Raw genomic sequence first — 23,918 nt, 5'->3', positions numbered from 1 at the left:
CAAAATTTGGTTTGATTCTCGGGTGACCAGTTAGAGCATTTCTAGATAGCCCTCGATGGAAACTCATGCAGTACAAAAACACGCTGTGCGCCATAGAATCCCTGATGCTCAATTGCGAGTATGCCTACAGATCCACTCATCCTCCAACAGTTCTCTCGCTGGGCTACGCTGGGCAGGGTCCCGCTGCAACATCTTCCGCACTAGGCGCAAGAAATCGGCCTTTTCCTGCCCTTCAAGGGTCGTTTCCCTCACCTCAAGCGAGATTGGTTCTTTCAATGGGATACCAGCACAGAATTCACCTGTAATGTCAGACGGGATGAGCGGAACTCCGAAGTTATCACAATGGAAATTACCTTACCTTCATCAGAGAAGAACTTGTGTCTTAGCCGGCTTTGAGCAAGCAGACTGGATGGAGGAGGTCCAAGCAGGCGAATAATTTCTGCGAGATGAGCCCTGCTTCGATAAGTCTGGTATTCCGGGTCGTATCCGGTGAACAGGGATCCGCCTTCAAACACATTCCAGATCTGTGAGAGAAGAGAGAAAGTCAGCAAGGTCGCGACCAGGATCATCATTCATTTGTTTACCATGCAACCAACATTCCAGATATCAACACTATACGTCCATGGGGCCTCGAGTATCACTTCTGGTGCGCGGTAGATCTCGGGTTGAATATCCTCTAGGTGCTCTACATCACCAGGCATAGCTGAGCCAAAGTCACAAAGGGCCGGGGCACCCCATTCCCCAGGCAACCCCAGCTCCCGGGACGCGTAGATAGTCCTGCCATCGAGCTCTTTCCTTGGACTAGGGGTTTCAAGCTCTTCTTCAACAAGACCACGAAAGACAGATTCATCTCCAACCCCGAACATGATATTGTCAGCCTTGATATCTGATAGACTTGAGGTATTAGTATAATGATGAGGCAATTCATGTGGTTGAAGGTTCATATACCAGTATGTATAATCTGGCACTCGGTATGCAGATAATCCAAGGCCAAGAATACGCGCTTAAGGATGAATGCGAGGACTGGTACAGGCAGTCTCCGCACCGGATTCCGGTACAAGAAGGTCAAGGCATTGTCCCATAAAGGAGAATGTACGAGACAACGATGCTTATCATGGGGCCCATTGATATCAAACGAGTCAAGTAATGGCCTAACAGCGCCACGACCTGGGTGATTTCTTGAGCCACTCTCTATACGTTTGTACATGTTAAGCTCATCATCCAGATGCTGCCCAATCGATGCAGCTGTGATGTAGATCTTGAGGGCCACATAGCGACGGTAGCTGAAGTTCAGCTCATCGACGGGTTATTTTGGAATTTCTAGTTCTATAAGTAGCAAGGAGTGCTCACTTCATGTCCCGCGCAAGCCACACAGTCGAGCTGGTCCCGAATCCAAGTTTTCCCACAATCTGATATTGCTTCTTGAGGACTTCACCTATCCGGGTCGGATAATAGTGAGACGCAACATAGTCAGGTATAGTTTCTTCTTCGACTTTCTGACTAGAAGGGATGGGAACGAAGTTCGCGTTGGAGAAATCAAGGGGCTTCCATGTCGGTCTTAGCCGGGGTAACGAGCGTATCGACGACTTCAGCATCATATAAATCTTAAGAGATCTGCTGGTTCAGTAGTTCTGTCAGAGCTGTGGCTCATGCTGTGGGCGATCAAAACCCTTCGTCAATCAGAATGGCGGGACGGCGCAAGAAAGGTAGCTGGATAAGGTGACAAGGATCGCCCGTCCCGTGAGACAACTTTATGCCAAACAGTGAAGTAGACTGTCTTTATGGTTAGTTCCTTTATAACAGACATGGATTCAGACATCATGAATGTGCAGGCTTTGCTGTTGCACAATTAACGATAAACCAGATCCACAACGATTTATAGAAGCGTTTGACCGGGGCAGCTTGTTCTCTCCCGAAGAAGGTCACCTGTTTTCATGGACCCAGTGCACTTCACGAAGGGACACTACACGACATGAATTTCTCAGTCGCTGAGCTTCCTGGTGAAGGCTCGTTGTCACCGGATATACCCAAAGCGGTCATTTCGCGCTCTAATCGGTCCTGGCCCAAGCATGGATTGGCCGGCAAACAGATAAAAGCCAGTCAGTCTACCGAAAGCCACCAAGGGCAATGCCGCACCGCTGAACCTGCTTGTAAACGAGCTCCTTGGCGAGATAATCTTGGGTCGCATCGATAATCGTATCGAGCTCATCCACACCATCGAGACCTATCTCCGCCAGCCCGTTTGGCACATCGAAGCGAAACAGGCGGCTTGCATCATCCAGCTCGGTATGCTCCCTGATAAACTTGTTCATGTCCCTCTCCGTGTCGACATAGTCCGTGGGCATCGTCTTGATTAAGCCGAACATCGACTTGTTGAGTCGCTTGATCGACGGCACGCCGGTGCCAATCGATATCAGGCATTGGATCTGGCTGTCCAACGACCCCGAGGGCCAGACTCCTCTGGCCTCTATCCAGACCTCCCGCACCGGGTTGTTTGCTTCAGTGGTGCTGTTGTAGAACTGCCGCCCGCTGGGGCCGATCGGGACGGGGTCGAACAGTGGTGGTGTGGACATACTCGCTTTCCCTGCCTGCCACACTTTCGCGGTCTTGAACAGCTCGTTGGAGCAATATTTGCTGGGGTAGCTCGTCAAGGGGGCAGAGTTTCGTTTGGAACCGTCATCTGTAATGTAGGCGAAGCTATGCCGGGTCAGTCTTGCCAACTTGAAGAGGATGGTCGGTCCGACAGCATGCTTACACTCTGCACGAAGTATCAACGTCCTTCAGAAGTAAATCGTCCTCATACCCAAGCTCGTGGAGAATTGCTTTCATCGCCGATTCCACCCTTCGTCCATCATATTTCGACTGCCGGCACAGGTTGCTCGTGAAAGGGATATGTCTTTTGCGAGCGAAAACGAATTTCAGGAGTCGTCGATAGGCATTGATACACTGGTCAATGTCCATTTTGAGGCGGCCTAACATGATCGCAATTAACCTATGATAGTTTAGCTAGGGACCGATGCGCAGGCATTGCGCAAGATCAGTTTACCCGCCCGAGCCCGAACCCCCGATGAGATCAAAATAGTCGCATGGCCGTGGTGTATTCTCGCCGTCAATAGACTCCATGATGTGCTTGAGAATGTAAAGTGAAGAGAGGCTTCTGACACCCCCGCCATCTAGGCTGAGGAGACTGATGTTGCGCTCCACCATCGATACAGTCAGTGGTCGTGTCGACTATAGATGCAAAGTCAAATCGAATGCTGTTCCAGATTCTCAAAGTCACACATCTCGGGAGCTTGAACGTCTAAATACGAACATCAGGTACTGTACAATAAAAAGGTTCGGTCAGATGAGCCGCCTCATGACCCCGCGACGATGACGCAAAGTTGTTCACCCCATGAAGCACTATCGGGGCTGTGATTAGTGCAGCCAGTGGCAGGGGAGCTCCTGGTGACAGCATTCCCGACCCGGTGGGATGATCGACACTGTCAATGCGGGCTTGTGGCAGATGTTCATCGAATGGCATTGACGCCTCGTGCCTCGGGCATGTTGATTAGCGATGCCCAATCCACAGACAGTCAGATGGGCTTTTTCGTGTTGGAGGCTCCTGTGTCGCGCTTGGAGTTGAAATTCATAGGCTGCCATGGCCGCCACGTAGGGGACGCTTAGCGCCATCAAGCTCCCAGGCCGGAAATTCCAAATATCATTGGGTCTCGGAGGTTATTATCCTTCTGCCTGAACTTACTTGATGATATCTACAGTTCTGAATAGGAGCACATTGTTCATCTTGTATGATTTTGTGTGGCATTTGAAGGCTCATAATTCACATTCCTTCCGCCTTGAAGTATATACAAGATCCAGTATCAGCATGAACCTTCTCAGCCCTGAGATACCAGGCTGTCCGTTATCTGTGACAATGTATGGGCATAGCATCTTTTGCTGTCAACGGGTAAATGTAGGGATAGCTTTAAGTGCCGGGCGTCCCCCATTCACCATCGAAGGATCAACTCTCATCATTAATTACAGTCTTGGATATCATCTAGTTAGGCCAACAGGCCTTGCAAAAGAAACTCTTATCTGGGAAGCGTAAGTCAATACCGCCCTACTTAATCAACAGTATCTAGTCATCCTCAGTGCGCGTGCAACGTCGGTAGCCCAGTATAAGCATCTAACAACTCATTTACAAGATAGATCATACATGTGCAGGTTCTTTCATTCTATCAAAATACCGAGTAGAGAACCCTAGGACGGCGAGTAAACGACGCACAGGGCACTTACAAGAGGGCGCTTGGCGACCACTGTCATACACATGCTGTTGGTATGTTTGTCTTTTTCATCATAAACGGTGTCTTGCTTCTTACCCTGCGCCCCTTCACCCAACTAATGCACCCACCTCCGCACAATGAGTGACGTTTCTGGCGCAGCATCGCGCCTGGTATGAATTGACAGGCGCAGATTCGCACGGCGCTTAGGGAGAAAACCCCTGCCTGGGCGTGGCTGGAGAGGCCTTATCTGTAACATGGCGCGGCGCAGCTGTCGCGCTAACGAACGCAGTCAGCGATGCGTTCTCCGCTCAGCCTTGCTTTTCCAACATGTACAGTAACTACAGATTGCTCTCGCACATGTGTAGTGCATTTAAACAGACTTTCTCCCCAGGTACAACCTCATGTCGATCCCCACGTCCGAGGCTACCATATCACAATACAAACGACTGATACCCTCAGCAACCAGATCCTCAGACAACTATGTCCGACGAAGCGCTCAGAGAGAAGCTAGAAAACTTCATTCAAAATCATCCAAGACTAAAAAATGACAATTTACAGTACATAGTTAATCGTCTGAAGCAGCATTCCCAGTCCACAGCCGACGTCATGATTGATGTTCCAGATTCTGCGCACCACATTTCTGCACCCAAGATTTCTGCGCTCACATCTATAGCGCTCGCCTGCACTAAACATGCGTACAGGGACGAGCATTTTGATTTCAAAGAGTGGGACGGCAGACACGGCATACTGCGCAAAATTCTCGAGACCAGGAGATTCGATCCCAATTACCCATGTCAAGGCCGCACACCTCTTTCATATGCAGTGGAGGAAGACGACCCGGAGCTGGTCCATATCTTGCTTGAATTTGGAGCCCAAGCTGGTTCCACAGATGAGGAAGGTCGCACTCCTTTGTGGTGGTTATTGCACTCCAAAAATGTATCTGGAGAATCCGGGGAAAGCATATTGGAGTTGTTACTGCTCGCCTTGAAAGACCATACCGCTATTGTCAACCTTAAAGACAGCACAGGCTACACTGCCCTCATGCTGGCAGTGGAAAAAGACAATTTCCATGCCGCTCGGAAGCTCCTGGAGCTTCCCGGTATTGATTGCAATGTCACCAATGGCAGTGGCCGGACGGCCATGACGCTTGCTGCCAGGGAAGGATCTTTGCCGCTAGTTGAACTTCTTCACAGGAGGAAAGCGGCGGTCAACAAGGCAGACAAGAATGGGGATACCCCTCTCGTCTGGGCAATTCGTGAACTTCATTTTGATATCGTCAAATATCTCTTGGACAACGCGGGAGCTACTACAGACCAGAAGAACACTGGGGGCCAAACCCCACTGCACATTGCCGCGGAGACGGGTGAATTGGAAATGTTTCATACTGTTCTCATGGCTGTGCATGGCCGCTCGAGCGAATCAGATCTGTGTTTGAATAATGAGGGCAGGACATGCTATTCGTTGTTCATTGAAGCCCGCAAACGGAACTCGAGAGCAGGCTTTGGGAGCCCATATTACGAACAGTACAAGTTCTCTGAGATTCTCAGTAAGCTTTCAGACATTGATGTATTCGATGGAGGTCGGTCACTGCTCTCCTGGGCTGCCGAGTACAACGATATTGTCTGGCTGCGGGCTTTACTCGGCCGCGGTGCTGACCGAAATCAACGCGACAAGATGCCTCCCAAGGGTTCGCGACCTTCCATACGCAGAACCCCAGTAATTTGGGCCCTAGAGAAAGATAACTTGGAGGCCGCTACGCTTCTTGCAACTCACGATATCTCTGTACTGTCCTTGGTTCAGGAAGCCAAGAAAAGGCAAGAAAGCGTTCCTGAAGCATGTCGGCTCCTGCAGAAACTTCTGCCTTGCCTGAAAGATGAGTCTCTAAATAGAATCGATGATGAAGGCAAGACTGCTTTACACTACGCTGCAGAGCTGCCAGGTTCCGAAATCACAAAACTCTTAACTGACCATGGAATCTCAATTGATGGGCTCGATAATGATTCTAAGACAGCACTCCAACTCGCGGTTGAGAACAAAAAGCTTGAGAATGTGACCGCATTGCTTCGCCGGGGAGCGGCATTCCCTGAAATTCCGTTGAACATATGGCAAGAGTTGGACCCGACAGGAGCCCGCCGCTGTGTCCGGTTCACTAGGACAGGTCTAGATGGTCTCGAGCTCGCATTTCTGGCGGGCAGTGAAGCGCGTGACTGGAATACCAGGCCGACCTCCTCATCGCTACTGTGAGAATCGATGCTGCAGTCCCACTAGAAGCGTATTTCAAGCTGACTATGGCAGATTATGCGATCCTCAGTCCCTATCGGTGCAAATGGAGAACGCTCCAATTCATCCGACGGTTCCAGGCAGGACCCTCAATGATATCATAACGTCAACCACATACGTTCGGTATCAGCGAGCATCCGGCCCGGACACTACGGTGAATCGTCTGTCTGTATTCTTTCCACCTGCCAAGCAGTCTTACAGGAAGAAGGCACAACTGCTGCGACCCGAAACACTGGCTATGGAATGGGCTGTAACGTCATCGGAAACGGAGAACAAAGCCTTTTACACATACATCAGTGCTCTGCCCCAGGAGTTACCAGCGACACCTGCAAGCTTCTGTAAACAGCTCATACTAAATCTGCGGCAGAAGTGGGAGATCAGAGCCCAGTATGTCAGAGACCATATAGCTGAACTGGTAAGACGAGTTCTTGTTCACTCCAATTCAGTTCCGTGCATCAGAGTTCGTAGACTAATTCTCTCACATAGCGGCAGAGTCAGATCCGGCGAAAGGGTCGAAATCAGACGATAATCAATCATCTCGCACAGCATAGTGAACTGCGCGGTACGCTCCGTGAGTATCTGAGTGGACATGTTCAAGGTTTACAAACTATGATCACAGCTCAGAAGAAGTTTCCGGGGTCGGAAAAGCAGGAATTGTTCGAGGCGGTGCATTGTCTGGACCAGACAATCAAGTCCCAACTGGACGATTCGGAGCGGGCCGCTCAAGAAGTCCTACAACTAGTAAGTGGGCCATGTTTATTTTCTTGCCTAGTGATTGAATCCTGATCCCTTGTGTGCAGGAGTTAGCCTGGGTCTCTATCAGCGAGGCAGCTAGCGTCAAGCGCCTGAGCTGGATGACTGTAAGTTTCGGAGCTATGCCGCCATGTCCATTTACAACCCTGACTTATAGTAATGGCAGATTATCTTCTTGCCTCTCATGTTTTCTTCGGTATGTTGCAATCGCAAATTCTCCCCACATGACGACCGCGTTCGATAAGTTCCTAAATTTTTGGGTCTTTTCTATCCAGAGTCTCTTCGGAATGAACATTGATCTCCTGAAAGACAACCCGGACTGGACCTGGTACCTGGTCTTCTCGGCGGTCTCGGTGCTCATCACAATCTGCCTATGGACACTATTGAAGTATATACCTGTTAGCTCGCCTGGTGGAAAAGGATCGTTGGGTAAATCTGACAACTTATTTGTGACAGATTGAGACTTGGAGGAAGAGCGACCTCATTGCGCGAAACAAATTTTCAGACCACAATGTCAGCCTGGAAACCGGAAAGAGCGGGTAGAGGATTCCCAGCAATGGTAGTGGTTGGCTAGGCACCATACAGCTACTACCGAGTCAGCGGTTGAGGTCGGCACTCTTTTCTGAGAGAACCGATCAAGATCAACTGACGTGTCATATTCAACAGCTATAGTCTGATCTCTGAACATCGGGGGTGGAACGCCTCAAAATCAGCGAAGTATAACCTCAGTACCTCTTCAGCCAACCCCGCCCAACAAGGCACCGCCTTGATCATCCCCTACCTGCCTTTTTTCCAGCGAGAGACTCTAAAACATTGACTTTAGTATCATCTCACATTCACCTCCGCAGACATAGTCGCAGACATCAGAAGACGAAGCTTACTGTATGGGATGATATTTCCACAGAAACCTTCCATGACCGCCGAAAAGCACATGTTTCAAGTCAGGTGTTTTACTATCTCATCATCTCCTTTGATTTTCTTTGACCCTGAAATTAAGGTAAGAGAATGCAACAACTCTAGTCTAGCTATACAAATATACGTATACATGGATATCATAACAGTCCAACACCGAATCTTGTTTACACCAATATCAAACACCTCGTGATACAATCCCGCATCAAGCCCATACATACTCAGATATGTATCCTCCATTCTCTACCGACCATCGAAAGTCTCATTGCTTGTTGACACCGCTCGTCGTCCCCAGCCACTGAAGAGCCCGCCCCCATTCGCAGGCTCTGCAGGTGCTTTGGATAAAGGTATACCCAGACTAGATGATGACCGGCCCAGGAATGAAAGTCGAGCCTCTGTGTTTTGGCCATTTCGCGACACCACCTTGCGCAGTGCGTCGAGCGCTCCCTTGACCTCTTCGAGTTCCTGGCGTGCCACTGCCTCCGCGGTCTTTGCATTCACCAGTTCCAAAAGCAATGCTTCTTCCGCTGCTGGCTTGTTGTTTTCCGTCGCCAGGACCGACTGCAGCCCCAAGCTGCTCGACCGCTTGTTGAATGTTGTGCTCTTCTGGCTCTTCTGCGAATTGGTGCGTACCAGTTTGAGTTCTCGCAGGCCCGTACTCGTATATCCTTCACTTGTGTCGCTTGTGGGAGATCCGTATGATTCAGGCGGAGTATCCGAATTGCGGGTCTTCACAGTCCGCAGCTCGCGTACCATGCGTTCCAGGCGCTGTCGCTCCCGATAGCTATCTTGGATGCGGCCACGGGCTTCGCGGAGCTGCTCCCGCAACGACGAATTGTCTTTGTCAATCTCGTCGATACGGCGCGTTAGGCCCGAGCATCGACTGGCTTCCGTGGCATGCATCTCCTTCCATCGCTTGAGGTCATCGCGAAGTTGTTGCTTCGTCTGGTCCATCGGGACATGCTTGGCAGATTCTACCGTGGCGAAGCGTGCGTCAGCCTTATGAACCAGGTCCATTGGAGGCTCATCGCTGGTTTGTTTGATGTACTGCAGCATTGACTTGGCCAGCGCTTGGTCTTCCTCGCGTTCCTCCCGCTCTTGCTGTAGTTCACGTGTGAGATTCGCATGTTGGCGCTGGAGATCGCTCAGAGCCATCAAGAGATCCTCGATTTGTGTATGAAGATCACGATCTTTGTGTTGCGACATTGCCGATTTTGCGCGCGGCTTCGGGGCATCCGTTGATAGCTCTGTCGGTGCTGTGCTGGCATCGGATGTCGACTCGACCGAGTTAAGTGTGGATGTCATGCTTTGTTTAGACGCCGATCGCCGGATAGCCGCGCTAGCGGCGTTAGGGTTGAGATTAACCGACTTGGTGGAGTTGTGGGAAGAGCCGGCCCAGAGCCGCCCCAAGAACCGTGAGGCCGTTGCTTGCATCTGAGGAAAAGAAATACCGGTCGGCACACCCTGGGATTGATTGTAACTGGCTTCTAAGGCTTGAAGACTTTCTTTCGTAACGAGCGACGTGAGTGAGACGAAGTCGTTGACAAACTCATCCGCATGGCAAGCGTAACTGTAGATCATTAGCTGAAGCTTCCAGGTATTTATGGCGATTCACATACGTATCCCAAAGACTTCTCGATAATAGAAGCTGCATGACGTCCTCGAACTCGGCGCAAGCCATGATTTTCTTTTCATTCCGCGTCATGAGGGACAGAGCCACGCGCATCAAGGTCTCGCAAGCTCCCTCGAGAAAGATCACATCGTAAATACGAAGAAGCATTGGAAGAGGGCATGCGACTGCGAAGAACGATAAGAACCACTGCGAGACATAGACAGGCTCCACGTTGAGTTCCTCCAAGTGTGCAAATAAGCCGGGTCGTAGACGAGACAAGAGATTCTGAAACTGATACACTCGAAGATGAAGACCCGAGAGGTCGGGGAGGTAGCAAGTCCGTAAATCATAATGATCCATTAATCTGGCGACATTAGTATTGAGGCTAAAGTTGCGTGTGGTGTAAGAACTTACCGCACAAGCACGCAGAATGCTTCTGCATCCGTCATGTGCATAAGCAAGGGACCAACCACAAAGCCTAGTCCTTGGCAGTAGCCGATCTTCGTGTCGTAGAGACTGAAACATTTCAATACCCGACCGAGCATCTGCTGTCCTTCGCCATTGGGATCACGAAACATCTCCACATTGGGGAAGCTACGCCCTATATCCTTGCCGATCAACCCTTCATACGGACTTGTCTCGCCACATAGCCTCTGATATTCTGATAACAAGGTCGAGTCTCGAGCACCAGCCAAGCTGGGCCACACGACGCCGCGGAGCGGGGGAGGAACACCGCTTCTGATCTTGTTCGAGGTCAAGGTCGGGAGACGCTGGGCTGTCTGTGGATAATCCGCGACCAAGGCTGCCCAGAACTCCAACTCAGTCATAGGCGGGGGAGGTAGTTGCGAGTATCGGAGGGATGACCGGGGGTCCTCGTCGATCAGGCGCTTGATCTGATGCAGGGACTGAGATCGAGACGGTCTTTGCGACACTTGCTGTGCATGATTCTTCTTGGGTAGTCCCGATTTTGGATTAGTCGCCAGCGCATTGTTCTCCTGCTCAAGGCGTGCTAGAAGCAGAGCGGTTGACTGGCTCATGTCAGTCTGTGAGTGACACCCCCAGCTCATTCTGAGAGACATACCTCGTCCGATCCTTCACAACGGGGCTCTTGCTCTTCCGTCTTCTCCAATTCCTCCCAATCCACCGCATCTTGTCGATCATGTTCCCCACTACTGCGGCGGGATCGAGTTGAGCTGGCATCGTCACGGTACGCAACTGGCTGTAACTCGAATGTTTGTGGGTCTTGGGTCGGTGTGGTCCTTGCGTCAGTCTCTTCGTCGCTTGAGCTCCCGCTCGTCGGAGTGATTATGTCGATCGGTGTGGGAGGAATATTCAGTGTCCGCCAGTCGGGTTGTGTGTCTTCTGAGTTGGAGGTCAAAGGTACGGTGACCATTGAGTCGGTGTCATGCGACACAGTATTTGTCGAGTCCGAATGGACGTGCGATGGAGTGTTATAGGAGCTTTCAGAGGCCATTATGATTGTTCAAAATGCGATTGACGTTATTTGTTCAGGCAGTCCGCTGGCACATTCCTCGAACAGATCTAGCCGTCAGGGGGGTGTGTTGATAGGGCGAGGAGGGTGTTGATGAGCGCGACAAGAACGGTGGGGTTAATTTGAAAGCGAGACGCGATAAGGAAGATGGGCAGTCGGAAGAGGGGCCGTCAATGGCGACAGCATATCTTGCGTGGGTCGAATTGGCGCTTCTGCTCCGTCAATAGAGGTGATCACCGCCTGTGCTCGTCGTTTGCGTGATCTGAACAGGGGGCGAGATAAATGATGGAAAGGGAAGGCCAGAGGGGGGGAGGGAAGAAGAAGAGAAAGGGAGACGGCGTTATTTTGGGGGAGAAGAGAGGGAGGGGAGGTTTCAGGGTCGGGAATTGGGAAATCAAGTGAGCAAGAGAGTGAGTCGCGATGAACTGGTTTAGTGTTAGTGTCAGCCACTAGCAACGCTGACACTCTTCCAAGTTGCCTCCTCTCTCCTCTTTCCCCCTCTTCTAGTCTACCATTTGCTCAGGGGCCGCCGTCGGTTTTTGAGGGCATCCACCGAGCCTCGCCCCGCCGATCGCTTGCCAATAATCATCCCTCCCTATCGCCGAGGAGCAGCTAGACAACCAATGACTCCGGTTGCTCGCTCACTTATCTTCAGTCTATAGAGTACAAATTGTCTAGATTTCACGATTGATGGGACTCTGATGCCTGATATCTGTCCGCATTGTGAACCATGGAAATTGCCTGATCTAAACCCGAAACCCCGTTCCTTGTTCGAACAGGCACTAGGTATGAACCAGTCTCGCCTGATTAATTATCTTGAATATAGTAGTAGTTCTAACGCCCTTCCAAGTTTCCGCCATCCAATTTATTCGGCAGCTGGTCGATCCAACAACTCCCAAGACCCCGTACGACTGCAAACTTATCGTCATCTTAGCGATCGATCCACTATGAGTTCGCTAGCACTGCAGATGACGGGCAGAAAGAGGGGACAGGGACGGATAGAAACCAATGATTCGAGAAGAGGACCCAATCCAACATCAGACACTTAACTGCGACATCGATCGCAGCAAGTTGGCTACTTATCTTCCCAGGATTTCAGTATGTTGGTGTGCATTCCACATGATGCTGACGGAAAGGACTGGAAGAAACTGCCCCTGAATGTAATTTTCAAACCTGGCTTGACGCGTTTCAAGTGCCCGAGCAAATATAAGGTTGCACTCTGGTTGGATAACACCTGAAAACTAAGTGGTATGATTGGCCTTGGCGGCCTTGCTCTAAGGCTGGTTACAGTACGTTACTGCCGAGCTCTTGTCAGGGTCCGAAACGTCCACGGATTCTAGAAGGCCTGCGGATGAGTCGGGCCAAAACCAAGAAAGGCATGGTGGCAGGACCAAGCAAGCTTGGTGTCTCACAATGCTGTGTCTGTAAATAGGTTATTCGAGTTCCACTCTACAATGCTGCAACTAGAGTCTGCACGATGGCGAGTAAAGAGAAGTCACAGCGCATTATAAAAGAAATAATGACTTGAGGCACTGGATTGGAGCAAAGGTCAATCTATACATATTTTCAATGTGCTGTGGACCACTCAACACAGTATTCTTGAGACAACAAGTTCTGGCACATCAACATGTCGTACATCGACCAGAACCTCCTAAGTACACGAATTATAGGTAAGGCCATCGACTATACCTCGTATATAATTGAGTTTTCAATAAGATAAAACTGATATCTGATCGACCTCAGTAACTCAAGAAAGGAGGTGGTTTGCCGAAGTCGCGGGTGGTGGTTGTCCAGGGAGACTCACTGCAGTCCCGAGCTGTCAACTGAACTTCAAGGCAAATCAACCTTAACAAAGAGAAAGAGATCAGAATCTCGCGTGGCATTCTTCTGCAGTAGAGAGCATACAAAGCATCGAAGCCACTCCCGAATCCTCGCTTTGTGCTAAGAATAACCAACGGTCAAAGTCAATGACGGGGTTGATTCCCCTCCCCCGCGCCTGGTCCAATGGTCCTTGCATGTTTTGGTCGTCCCTTCCGCTTTAGGCTCAAGTGTTTGGGAATTACTCTTTCGGGTGAAGCCTGCGCCACTCGCGGGGCGGACCAACCTTGATCCGTGCCGGTCGCTGTTCAGTTTCTTTGAATCGCCGCTCAGTCGCAACAGCGCGTCAACAAAGAACGACGACAAAACAACTAAACACGGCCGACAACAAAGGTAACCAGTTGGGGGACAGGTTACTTCTTCATACAACACCCAACTATTCCCTCTTGTACATCAGAAAGTCTCCACCAGCGAGGCTGATTTCACACTAACTAATCTTCTTCTTCCGTACTCCTATCTTGTCACTCTTTGCCTTCCTTTCCCCTCGTTCACTCTTTCACACGCGCCCCGAGCGTACTCAATCCACAATGGATGATTCCATGGTGGAGTCCGTCTTCGAGGACGATGGATCCGACTTCGCCCCTGAACCCGCTCCTGTATGCTTCGATCTGCCCCCGGCTTTCATTCGACGAACACTAATTGTTGCGTGATCGCGGTACAGAAACCCAAGGCCAAGGCGGCGCCCAAAAAAGCAGCAGCTTCAAAGGCAGCGCCTAAGAAACCAACCCAGACTAAGTTGACGGCAAAGTCTGCATCCAAACCAGCGCCCAAGAAGCGGACCAAGCCCGACAGCGACGATGAAATGGACGACGCCGACCCCCTGTCCGATATCGACTCTATCATGTCTCACACTCCTCCTAAGAAGGCCAAGAAGGCACCGGCCGCTTCGAAGAAAGGAGGCAGCAAGCCGCTTGCCGACGTTGAGAACGAGTCGTTTGGAAAGGCTGACTCCGCTGGTGATGATGCTGCTATGGACGCATCGGAAAAGTTCCAGAGGGTAAGACTTGCGAATGCTGAAAATGTTGTTGCGCCGGTAGACAGGGAAGCTGATAATTGGTCCTCTAGCTTGATCCGCGCGAGCATATCCTCAAACGTCCCGATACATACGTCGGATCCGTCGAACGCACAGAACAGCAGATGTGGGTTTACAACTCGGAAATGGATGGTATGGAATTCCGCGAGGTCTCGTTCGTTCCAGGTCTCTATAAGATCTTCGACGAAATTGTCGTCAACGCCGCCGACAACAAACAAAATGACCAAAGCATGGATGAGATTCGCGTGACGGTCAACCGGGAAGCCGGCGAGATCAGCGTGTGGAACAACGGCAATGGTATTCCCATCGAATGGCACAAGACCGAGGATATGTACATTCCGCAGCTCATCTTCGGTAACCTCTTAACCTCGTCCAACTACAACGACGAGCAACAGAAGGTCACGGGTGGTCGAAACGGTTATGGTGCTAAGCTCTGTAACGTGTTCTCCACCGAGTTCATACTGGAAACACAGGACTCACGCCAAAAGAAAAGGTATAAGCAGATCTGGACCAACAACATGTTGAATTGTGGAAAGCCCAAAATCACCGATGCGAAGGGAGAAGACTACACAAAGGTCACATTCAAGCCTGACTTCGCCAAGTTCGGAATGACGGGCATTGACGATGATTTCGAGGCGCTTGTCAAACGCCGTGTTTATGACTTGGCTGGAACAGCGAAGGTGGCCGTGAAGCTGAACGGTACACGCGTTCCCGTCCGGAACTTCAAGAAGTATATGGAAATGTACACCAAGGCTATCAGGAGGGAGCGCGGCGAGGAGGGCGCGGGAGCCAAAGATGAAATCATCACCTGCAGCCCGGACCCTCGATGGGAGGTCGGGTTTGCGGTCTCTGATGGCTCCTTCCAGCAGGTGTCCTTTGTCAACTCCATCGCGACTACCCAAGGAGGTACACACGTGAATTACATCGCGGATCAGATTTGTAGTAAGCTCGCCGAGACTGTCAAGAAGAAGAACAAGAATGGCGCCACGTTGAAGCCAGCCCAAATCCGCAACCACATCTTCATCTTCGTCAACGCCCTGATTGTCAACCCAGCGTTCACCTCCCAGACCAAGGAACAACTCACGACCAAAACATCTCAATTCGGTAGCAAATGCGTTCTTGATGACGATTTCTACAAAAAGGTCCTGAAGACAGAAGTGATGAACAACATCTTGCACTTTGCCCAGCAAAAGGCCGATCAGATGTTGAAGAAGACCGACGGTGGCCGGCGCAGCCGCATGAACAACCCCAAATTGACGGATGCTAACAAAGCTGGTACTAAGGACGGCCATCACTGCACCTTGATCTTGACTGAGGGTGAATCAGCCAAAGGTCTGGCCGTGGCTGGACGATCAGTTGTTGGTCCTGACCTGTTCGGTGTGTTCCCGCTTCGAGGAAAGCTGCTCAACGTGCGTGATGCGTCCTTTGATCAGATCTCGAAGAATGCAGAGATTCAGAACATCAAGAACTTCATTGGTCTTCAACACAAGAAGGAATACACCGACACCCGCGGTCTTCGGTATGGTCACTTGATGATCATGACGGATCAGGATCACGACGGCAGTCACATCAAGGGGTTGCTCATCAACTTCCTCCAGGCCCAATTCCCCAGTTTGTTGAAAATTCCTGAGTTCCTGATCGAGTTCATCACTCCCATTGTCAAGGTGTGGAAGGGTGATCCCAAGAATCCCACCAAGCAACGGTCTTTCTTCACGATGCCAGAATATGAGGTGTGGAAGGAAGAGCACAAACATGAACGCGGCTGGGAGCACAAGTACTACAAGGGTCTGGGTACCAGCACCACTGAAGATGCTCAGGTCTACTTCCGTGATCTCGATCGTCATTTGAAGGAATTCCATACTTTGCAGGATAACGAGGCTGGGCTCATTGAACTCGCCTTTTCCAAAAAGAAGGCGGATGAGCGAAAGGAATGGCTTCGCCAGTTCAAGCCTGGAACGTTCCTCGACCACTCCGTGTCCAAGATTACATATACCGACTTCATCAACAAGGAGCTTATTTTGTTCAGTATGGCGGATAACGTCCGGTCTATTCCTTCAGTTGTTGATGGTCTTAAGCCTGGTCAGCGCAAGGTCTTGTACACTTGCTTCCGTCGCAACTTGAAGAAGGATATGAAGGTTGTCGAGCTTGCTGGTCACGTTTCGGGTATGACCGCGTACCATCACGGTGATGTTTCACTGCAACAGACCATTGTCGGCCTCGCGCAGACCTTCGTTGGTTCCAACAATCTCAACGTCCTGGAGCCTAGTGGTAACTTCGGTAGTCGTCTCCAGGGTGGATCCGACTGTGCTAGTGCGCGTTATATTTACACTCGGCTGTCTCCGTTCGCTCGTCGTGTCTTCCACCAAGCGGATGAGCCTCTTCTGACCTACAACGTTGATGACGGAGCTACGATTGAGCCGGAGACCTACGTACCAGTCGTTCCCATGATCCTGATCAATGGTGCAGATGGTATCGGTACAGGTTGGAGTTCTTCTATTCCCAACTACAACCCAGAGGATATCGTGGACAACTTGAGACGTATGATGGACGGTGAGCCAACCAAGCCTATGCAACCTTGGTTCCGAGGCTTCACTGGTGAAGTTACCGACATTGGCGGCGATCGGTTCAAATTCAGCGGTGTCATCAAGGAAACCGGGGAGAAGGAAGTGGAAATCACCGAACTCCCTATCCGTACCTGGACTCAGGACTTCAAGGACAAGCTTGAAGACATAATCAAGGCCGAGAAGACGCCCTCTTTCATCAAGGACTACAAGGACTACAACACCCACACCAAGGTTCATTTCGTCATCCAGCTGGACGAAAAGAACATGAAGTCCGCATTGTCTGAAGGATTGGAAGAGAAGTTCAAGCTTACAAAGACTGTTGCCACCACCAATCTGGTCGCTTTCGATCCGGAAGGCCGGATTACGAAGTATGCGACAGTCGATGACATCCTTAAGGAGTTTTATGCGCTCCGTCTGAAGTTTTACGAGCGACGCAAGCAACATCAGCTCTCGGAGCTGCAAAAAGAATTGGACAAACTCAGCAACCAGGCCCGCTTCATTCAGATGATTATTGACGGGGATCTGATTGTTTCGAAGAAGAAGAAGGCGGCCCTCGTTCTTGAATTGAAAGACAAGGGCTTCAAGCCGTTCCCCAAGGTTGCTCAAGCCGTCAAGGCGGGCGAGACTGAGCCGGCTCTCGAGGATGAAGAGGAGGAGTCGGCCAACGAGAAGGACACTGACAACCTCTCTAATGCGTACGACTACTTGCTGGGCATGGCTATCTGGTCCTTGACGCAGGAGCGCGTGGAGAAACTCCGGAAGCAAATTGGGGACAAGGAAATGGAAGTTGACGCTTTGATCAAGCTGTCCAAGGAAGACATCTGGAGAAAGGATCTCGATGACTTCATCAATGAGTGGCGATTCCAGCTGGAAGACGAGGCCCGTCGCGAGCGCAAGGTCATGCAAATGGGTCGTCGTGCCTCCTCCAAGTTGATGACTGCCGCTCGTGGACCTGTCGGTCGGAAGCGTAAGGCGGCCCTTGATGAGGATCCCGATGATGAAGACTTTGCTGCGCCAAAGACCAAGAAGGCTGCTGCGAAGAAGGCCGCACCGAAGGGAACACTGCACAATTTCTTGAGCAAATCTCCTGCCAAGCCCGCTGCGAAGCCGATCGACGACGACTCCGACGACGATTTCCTGGAAATCCTTCCTAAGAAGAGCCGAGGTGGATCGTCGAAACCCGAATCTGTCCAGAAGGAAGAGCCAGTCTCGGGTGATTCAGACATTGAGATCTTGCCCAAGAAAAGTCGAGCTACCTCCAAGGCCTCTGCTAGGGTGAAGTCTGAAGACCCTGAAAGCTCCGAAGTCAAAGAAGCTCCCAAGCGTGGACGGAAGCCCAAGTCGAAGCCTGCAGACGATGACGACCTCGACGACGATGCCTTCCTCGAAATCGCCAAAGCTCAGGCCTCTGAGGCTGCCAAGCCCTCCCCCAAACCCGCGCGGGCGGCTCGCAAGGCAACCAAGTACGCCTTGAGTGATTCGGACAGCGACAACGGAGATGACTTGTTGGGAGACGTGAGCAAGATGGTGAAGGGGATCGGTGGCACCGCGGGCGGGTCCACGTCGAATTCTCTCGAGCTCTTCTCGGAGCAGTCTGGGCCGGGCAGCCGCTCGGGACTGACCAGCACCAAGCCGTCCAAGGCCTCACCTGACTTCGATGCGGACGAGACCGACTACAGCAAGTTGGTGCCCCAGGGCTCGCCCCGGCGTTCCCTTCAGGTGAAGTCCAAGGAACCCGTTACTCTGCTGGATGATAGCGATGAGGATGAGCCTGTGAAGCCAGCGGTCACTAAGGCGAAGCCAGCCGCCAAGGGTAAGGCTGCTGCTTCAACTGCTGCTAAACCGGCCGCCAAGACGCGTGGTCGCCCGAAGAAGGATGCCACCACCAAGACTGCAGCTGCCGCACCTACAAAACAGACAACCCTGTCTCCAGCAGCCAAGGCATATGCTTCAAAGCAGGCGAAGACCAGCGCCGCTGCGAAGAAGAAGCAGCTGGCGGATGATCTGTCCGACGATGACATCGATGCCATGGCCAATGACATTTTGGACTCGCCGGCGGCTCCGGTCAGTCGGCCTTCGCGGCGCACGGCCACCACGAAGAAGAAGACCTATGTGATTGACGATGATGATAGCGATGATATTGTGGGAGGGGGCAATGACTCGGGAGATGACTTTGGAGATAGCGAGTAAGGAGCGAGTGATTGGGATTCATGGAAATCTAGAAGGGATCTTGCGATGCTGAGCGTCCATGGGAAGCCCTGACCCCGTTATCTTTTCATTATGTATCTCTCCTACCTCTTTTCATTACAGGATCTCTATTCTTTGTTTATTAATAGGATGTGTTCATAAATTGCAAAGGGAGAGATTTCCTGCGGGCTTTTTCGTTTATGATGGGTGGGATCATGAGTTGGAAGCAAGGAAAGCCGACTTGCAAATATTGCGAGCACTGCAAGCACTACTTACGTAGGCGGGCAAGCAGGAAGTTCTCTTCTCGCCCGAGTCAGTTAAGGCACCGACCGGACTTCAGGCCGATCTCCGGCAGACCCACTGAGCTAGTGTGGCTAGTGTGGCCTCAGGCGTCATCGACTTGATTCTTCGCCTTCGGTGACCCGAGGATCATCCCAAATCCTCCCAAATCCCTCACCTCCTACAGGCGGACTATACTGCCCCTCCCGGATAGTCCAAGGAGTTAGGAATTAGTTTCCTTCTCTGGCCTTCGAAAAAGTGGATCTGGTGGGTTCGAAGGATGTGAGGTCGGCGTTCTTCCGGTCTCGAGCCACCTTTTTGCTCGCAATTTCTCATTTCTTATCACCGTCCCATTAATCAGCAGGGCCTTTTATTGTCTCCATGTCGTCAAGGTTTCTCTCTCCATTTCTTTTTTCACTCCCGTCTTGTCATTCCGGTTTTTGGTGCTTTTATCCCACCCGCAACAGTTGCGTCTGTTTCACTGACTCTCTCATGCAGGCCTATCTTCAGTATCGACGCATCGGCCACGCCGTGCGCAGGCAGCTCGAAGAAGAGTATCCGGGCTTTTCCCGAGCCGAGAAGACCGACGAATTGACCGGAGGCGATGTCACGAGCAACAACGCCCAGCGGCATCCACCGTACCTTCAGTTGCCCGGAGTGCAGCTGAAAGAGATTGTCGACGACGATGGAACCACCTCCTCCGTTCTCCTCGTCGAATGGGAACATGACCATGACCCCATCAACCCACGCAACTACAGCCGCGGCGCGCGGATTTCGGCGACCCTGCTCGTGACGGCGCTGGCGTTTGCCGTGGGATGTGCGTCGTCGATTGAGTCGGGGGTGATGCCTCAGAATGCCGCTGCGTTCCATGTCAGCGATGTCGTCGCCTCTCTGGCCACGGGCATGTACCTGCTTGGGTTCGCCGCTGGCTCCATGGTGTCTGGCCCTCTGTCCGAGGTCGTTGGCCGCAACGCTGTGTACACGGGGTCTCTGACCCTGTTCATGATTTTCATCATGGCCTCTGGGCTGGCGCCGAACATCGGGGCGCAGATCGTGTTTCGGTTCCTGGCTGGCGTGTTTGGCTGTCCTCCGTTGACCTGCGCTGGAGGGACCATCGCTGATCTGTGGAATCCGTTGGAAAAGACACTCACCTTCCCTCTGTATGCGATCCTGTCGTTTGGCGGGCCGGTGCTCGGTCCGGTGATCGCATCGTACATGGGCGAGGGCACGCTCTCCTGGCGGTGGACCAACTGGATCATCCTGATTATGTCCGGACTCATTTTTGCATTGATCCTTTTGCTGCAGCCGGAAACGTATGGCCCCATGCTGCTCAAATGGAAGGCCCGCCACCTCCGGAACCTCACGGGGGATCCGCGCTACAAGTCCTCCATGGATCTCCAGAAAACCGCGCTGCTCTCCCGAATCAGCGGCGCATGCATCCGACAATTCAGTCTCACCATCCACGAGCCCATCATCCTGTTGATCTCCCTCTACATGACCGTGATCTACATCGTGCTGTTCACCTTCTTTGATGGGTACACCTACATCTTCTCCGACATCCACGGCCTCTCGCAGGGCCTCACCAACATCGTCTGGGTCGCGATGTACGTCGGGATCGTCCTCGCGGGGTTATTCGTGCCGCTCATCTACCGCTGGACGAAGCGAGAGTTTAAACAAGCCGCTCTTGCCTCTTCGTCGCCATCATCTTCTGACACCGACGAACCAGTCGACCCCAACCCGAACAACCCGCACGAGCCGCAGCAGCCCCAAGCCACCGCCGACGAGAAGCCTCACCACCACCATCACGCCCCGCGCCCCGAAAACCGGCTCTGGTTCGCCATGATCGGCAGCCCGTTCATCCCCGTCAGCCTCTTCTGGATGGGCTGGACCTCGTACGCCAGCGTGTCGGTGTGGTCGCCCATCGTAGCCTCGGCCGTATTCGGCTTCGGTACCATCACCGTCTTCATCTCCTCGTACATGTACGTCATCGACGCGTACGACATCTACGCCGCGTCGGCGCTGGGCTTCATGACGGTCTCGCGCTACTGTGCCGCCGGCGGGATGACCGTCGTGGGCGTGCCGTTCTACCAGAACATGGGCGTGCATTGGACGCTGACGATCCTGGGGGCCATCAGTGCGCTCATGGTGCCCGTGCCGTATGGGTTCTATCGGTGGGGGGTGAAGATCCGTGGGTGGAGTCGGTTTGCGGTTTAGACGGCAGAGAAGGGAGGATGCTGTTGGTAGGTAGTTTGTTGTGAAAGGGATCTGCAGTGTGGTGTGTCTTTGGGAGGGATGGTTCAGATTGGTGGGAAATGGTGTGGTTGGCTGAGGTGCGGTTCTCGATTGTCCCGTTTGCTTCTCTTCGGTGCCACGACTCTTGCCATTCCCTCTTTCGGTTTTTACTCTTCACGCTTGGTTTATCCATGCGTTGTCCTTCTCGGGGAAGAGGTGGTTTGATACTGGCGGGGTACATCAAAAGCGATATATTGGTTGGATACTTGGAAACTTAGATTGATAGATTGATGGATTGGTACACATATAGATAGATGGCATAATGTAATCAGAAGGGATTTGAATATACCCTCCCTTTTACTCTGAAGACCAAAGGACATAACTAAATGCTCGGAAGGTTCCACCTCAAACCCAAACTCTTAACATTTTTGCGGAAAAGTGATTTGTGAAGTTCACTGCGAGTTGCGAAGTCCATGGCGAGGGAAGAAGTACAGCTAGCAGATGCAGTATTTACGATTGTCATGGTAAGATGCTAGTCTGATGACCTCCTCCTGAGAGACCAGGACGGATGGGCACGAAGAGAACTACCTAGTACTGTAACATGCTACACCCAACTTCCAAGCACCTTCACAGCACGAGAAGAAGAAAAAATCTTCCTCCCAACAGGCAAAAAGCCAAAGGGCTTTTCTTTTCATCAACGGCCCATCCCCGCCAGGCACTAATTAAAAGGTTGTGCCGTAGTTTTGGTTGGACTGAGAAAGCTTTTCGCTTGTTCGACGGTGGGTGGCAAGTCCTCTACAAACCAAATGCTGAATCCATTGCGCAACTTGGAAGACAGCAGTTACGTACCAACCTGGCGCTTTTATAGTAGGTGTGAGAATCCTATTTTCCTAAAGGGGAAGTAGGTAGGTAGGTAGGTAGGTCAGGTAGGTGCAGAGGTACATTCAGCAGGGAACGTCTCGGTGCGGTGCATCCATCCATCCATCCATCCATCCATCCATGACAATACTTGTCTACTAGGTAAGTTAGTGCCAGTCCGTGATATGTTCCACGGTCATTCATCAGCCAGTTGGGTGTGAGTCTCAGAGAATAACTGCACCAAGCATCCGCCGCCACAAGGAATCCAATGGGGGTTTGGCTACAGCGGCAGAAGACAGTCCTGGCCGGGGAAGGGGAGGGATCCCCGGTGATAGAGGGGTGCACTCGCTACGTAGCTAGTGTGTAGGAGACTCAACTCAGTCTGACATCATTCCTACTGTACCTCTCTCGTTCATGCCGGTGAGAGAAGGGCTAAGGGGGCAGTCATGATTTTTCGTCAACAAGTTCACTTTGGGGGCATGCATGGTTTCTTGCTTCCCTCTTGTCCTTGTTTGTCTCTCTTTCCTCCCCCCACCTCTCATTCAGTAGATACTCAAGTGCATGCATATGTACAGATTTACTATTCAGCGGGAAGCCACCGCAGCGGTAGTATCACTATCATCAACACCGCCTAAAGGGCACATAGTGATACCTGATCGCTCACTGCCCGCAGCCAACCACATCAACCGAATGACCCGGACACTCGGGCACCGCCAACCATGCGCAGGCATACCTCAGGCTCTTACCCACCCTTAACCAATCCGGTCAAGCACTAGTACTACCCAGTAAGCACCGACGCCACGAAGCTAGAAACAAGGGCACTCGCCGTACTTACCTACCCTGGCCTGCCTAATGCTGGTTAAGGTTAAGCTTAAGATTAAGCTTTTCTCGCTCCGGGGAATCCCAGTGTACGTTCCGGCCTGGCTACCCAGAATACATACAACTCACCAATTGGGGGGTTTTTTTTTTCTTGAATCGAAGTGGAGTGGAGTGAAGTGGAGGGATGGCTAAACAAACACAAGAAGCATAAACTTACACCCCCAGTCAAACGGCCTGCAAAGTAGGACAAAGCCCAATTTTCGGATGGAATGATTCGCCCCACCACTGCGCCAGCTACGCCAGCTACAGCTTCTGAGAATTGGAATTGGAATTCCAAAACACCTTGTCACTCTTCGAATCTGTAGACTAACACCTACTGGTATTTCTGAGAGCCATCCGCATTCAGGTTAGGTGCGTTGTGGACCACTTCTGTGGGAATAGAGAGGGTGGACAGAGACGGTGGTTGGATGGGCATAGTTGCACGACGGCCGTCCGCATGCGTTTTGGATCCAGTTCATTGGTTGAAGTACGGCGCGGTCATGAGGATTCGGGGGATGTCAGGGAATCAGGATGGCGTTCCATTCGTGAGTGAGTCATCCCCGTGACCCTAGGCAGGCTCCGATTATTAGGTTTGCGAGGTTTCGTTTGTAGGGGTCTCGAGTCGTCGCTTCGATGGGATCGGAGGTGTTTCTGGATGCTGGATTGGGGGATGGAGGGGAGGTGTCAGAGGTTAAGTTGTCTTTCTTTTTTTTTTTTT

At 51.7% G+C, this 23,918-nt stretch overlaps 7 protein-coding genes across 7 annotated transcripts; 4 read left to right on the top strand and 3 right to left on the bottom strand.

The window, feature by feature from the left end:
- Window positions 1–3: 3 nt before the first annotated feature.
- BO82DRAFT_340730 (putative protein kinase) lies at window positions 4–1,595 on the bottom strand (the record flags this gene model as incomplete). The annotated part of the gene is made up of 5 exons (XM_025633521.1): window positions 4–299; window positions 359–524; window positions 585–886; window positions 949–1,283; window positions 1,351–1,595. 5 exons carry the CDS (start codon window positions 1,593–1,595, stop codon window positions 109–111), a joined length of 1,239 nt encoding a protein of 412 aa, XP_025489392.1. The 3' UTR covers window positions 4–108.
- Window positions 1,596–2,048: 453 nt separating this feature from the next.
- BO82DRAFT_136095 (uncharacterized protein) lies at window positions 2,049–3,281 on the bottom strand. The gene is made up of 3 exons (XM_025630022.1): window positions 3,047–3,281; window positions 2,756–2,992; window positions 2,049–2,697 (listed from the first exon to the last, which is right to left on the bottom strand). Exons 1-3 carry the CDS (start codon window positions 3,205–3,207, stop codon window positions 2,106–2,108), a joined length of 990 nt encoding a protein of 329 aa, XP_025489391.1. The 5' UTR covers window positions 3,208–3,281; the 3' UTR covers window positions 2,049–2,105.
- A 1,950-nt stretch (window positions 3,282–5,231) lies between these two features.
- Window positions 5,232–8,332, top strand: BO82DRAFT_315483 (ankyrin). Its single transcript, XM_025632539.1, has 8 exons — window positions 5,232–6,502; window positions 6,558–6,957; window positions 7,029–7,283; window positions 7,343–7,402; window positions 7,462–7,491; window positions 7,571–7,693; window positions 7,752–7,903; window positions 7,962–8,332. Exons 1-7 carry the CDS (start codon window positions 5,304–5,306, stop codon window positions 7,836–7,838), a joined length of 2,154 nt encoding a protein of 717 aa, XP_025489390.1. The 5' UTR covers window positions 5,232–5,303; the 3' UTR covers window positions 7,839–7,903; window positions 7,962–8,332.
- On the bottom strand, window positions 8,248–11,645 carry BO82DRAFT_385249 (putative GTPase activating protein (Evi5)). Its single transcript, XM_025638164.1, has 4 exons — window positions 10,901–11,645; window positions 10,234–10,847; window positions 9,827–10,183; window positions 8,248–9,777 (listed from the first exon to the last, which is right to left on the bottom strand). Exons 1-4 carry the CDS (start codon window positions 11,291–11,293, stop codon window positions 8,451–8,453), a joined length of 2,691 nt encoding a protein of 896 aa, XP_025489389.1. The 5' UTR covers window positions 11,294–11,645; the 3' UTR covers window positions 8,248–8,450.
- A 197-nt stretch (window positions 11,646–11,842) lies between these two features.
- BO82DRAFT_356566 (uncharacterized protein) lies at window positions 11,843–12,291 on the top strand. The gene is made up of 2 exons (XM_025635764.1): window positions 11,843–12,097; window positions 12,162–12,291. Exons 1-2 carry the CDS (start codon window positions 12,013–12,015, stop codon window positions 12,260–12,262), a joined length of 186 nt encoding a protein of 61 aa, XP_025489388.1. The 5' UTR covers window positions 11,843–12,012; the 3' UTR covers window positions 12,263–12,291.
- Window positions 12,292–13,493: 1,202 nt separating this feature from the next.
- Window positions 13,494–19,176, top strand: BO82DRAFT_434278 (DNA topoisomerase 2). The gene is made up of 3 exons (XM_025640934.1): window positions 13,494–13,785; window positions 13,851–14,186; window positions 14,255–19,176. Exons 1-3 carry the CDS (start codon window positions 13,717–13,719, stop codon window positions 18,974–18,976), a joined length of 5,127 nt encoding a protein of 1,708 aa, XP_025489387.1. The 5' UTR covers window positions 13,494–13,716; the 3' UTR covers window positions 18,977–19,176.
- Window positions 19,177–19,545: 369 nt separating this feature from the next.
- On the top strand, window positions 19,546–21,852 carry BO82DRAFT_356564 (MFS transporter). Its single transcript, XM_025635763.1, has one exon. The coding sequence runs from the start codon at window positions 19,634–19,636 to the stop codon at window positions 21,464–21,466; it is 1,833 nt and encodes a 610-aa protein (XP_025489386.1). The 5' UTR covers window positions 19,546–19,633; the 3' UTR covers window positions 21,467–21,852.
- The last annotated feature ends 2,066 nt before the right edge of the window (window positions 21,853–23,918 follow it).

This window comes from Aspergillus uvarum (genome assembly GCF_003184745.1).
Source record: "Aspergillus uvarum CBS 121591 unplaced genomic scaffold BO82scaffold_48, whole genome shotgun sequence".
NCBI classification, from domain to species: Eukaryota; Fungi; Ascomycota; class Eurotiomycetes; order Eurotiales; family Aspergillaceae; genus Aspergillus; species Aspergillus uvarum.
This window is presented reverse-complemented; position numbering and strand designations above follow the sequence as displayed.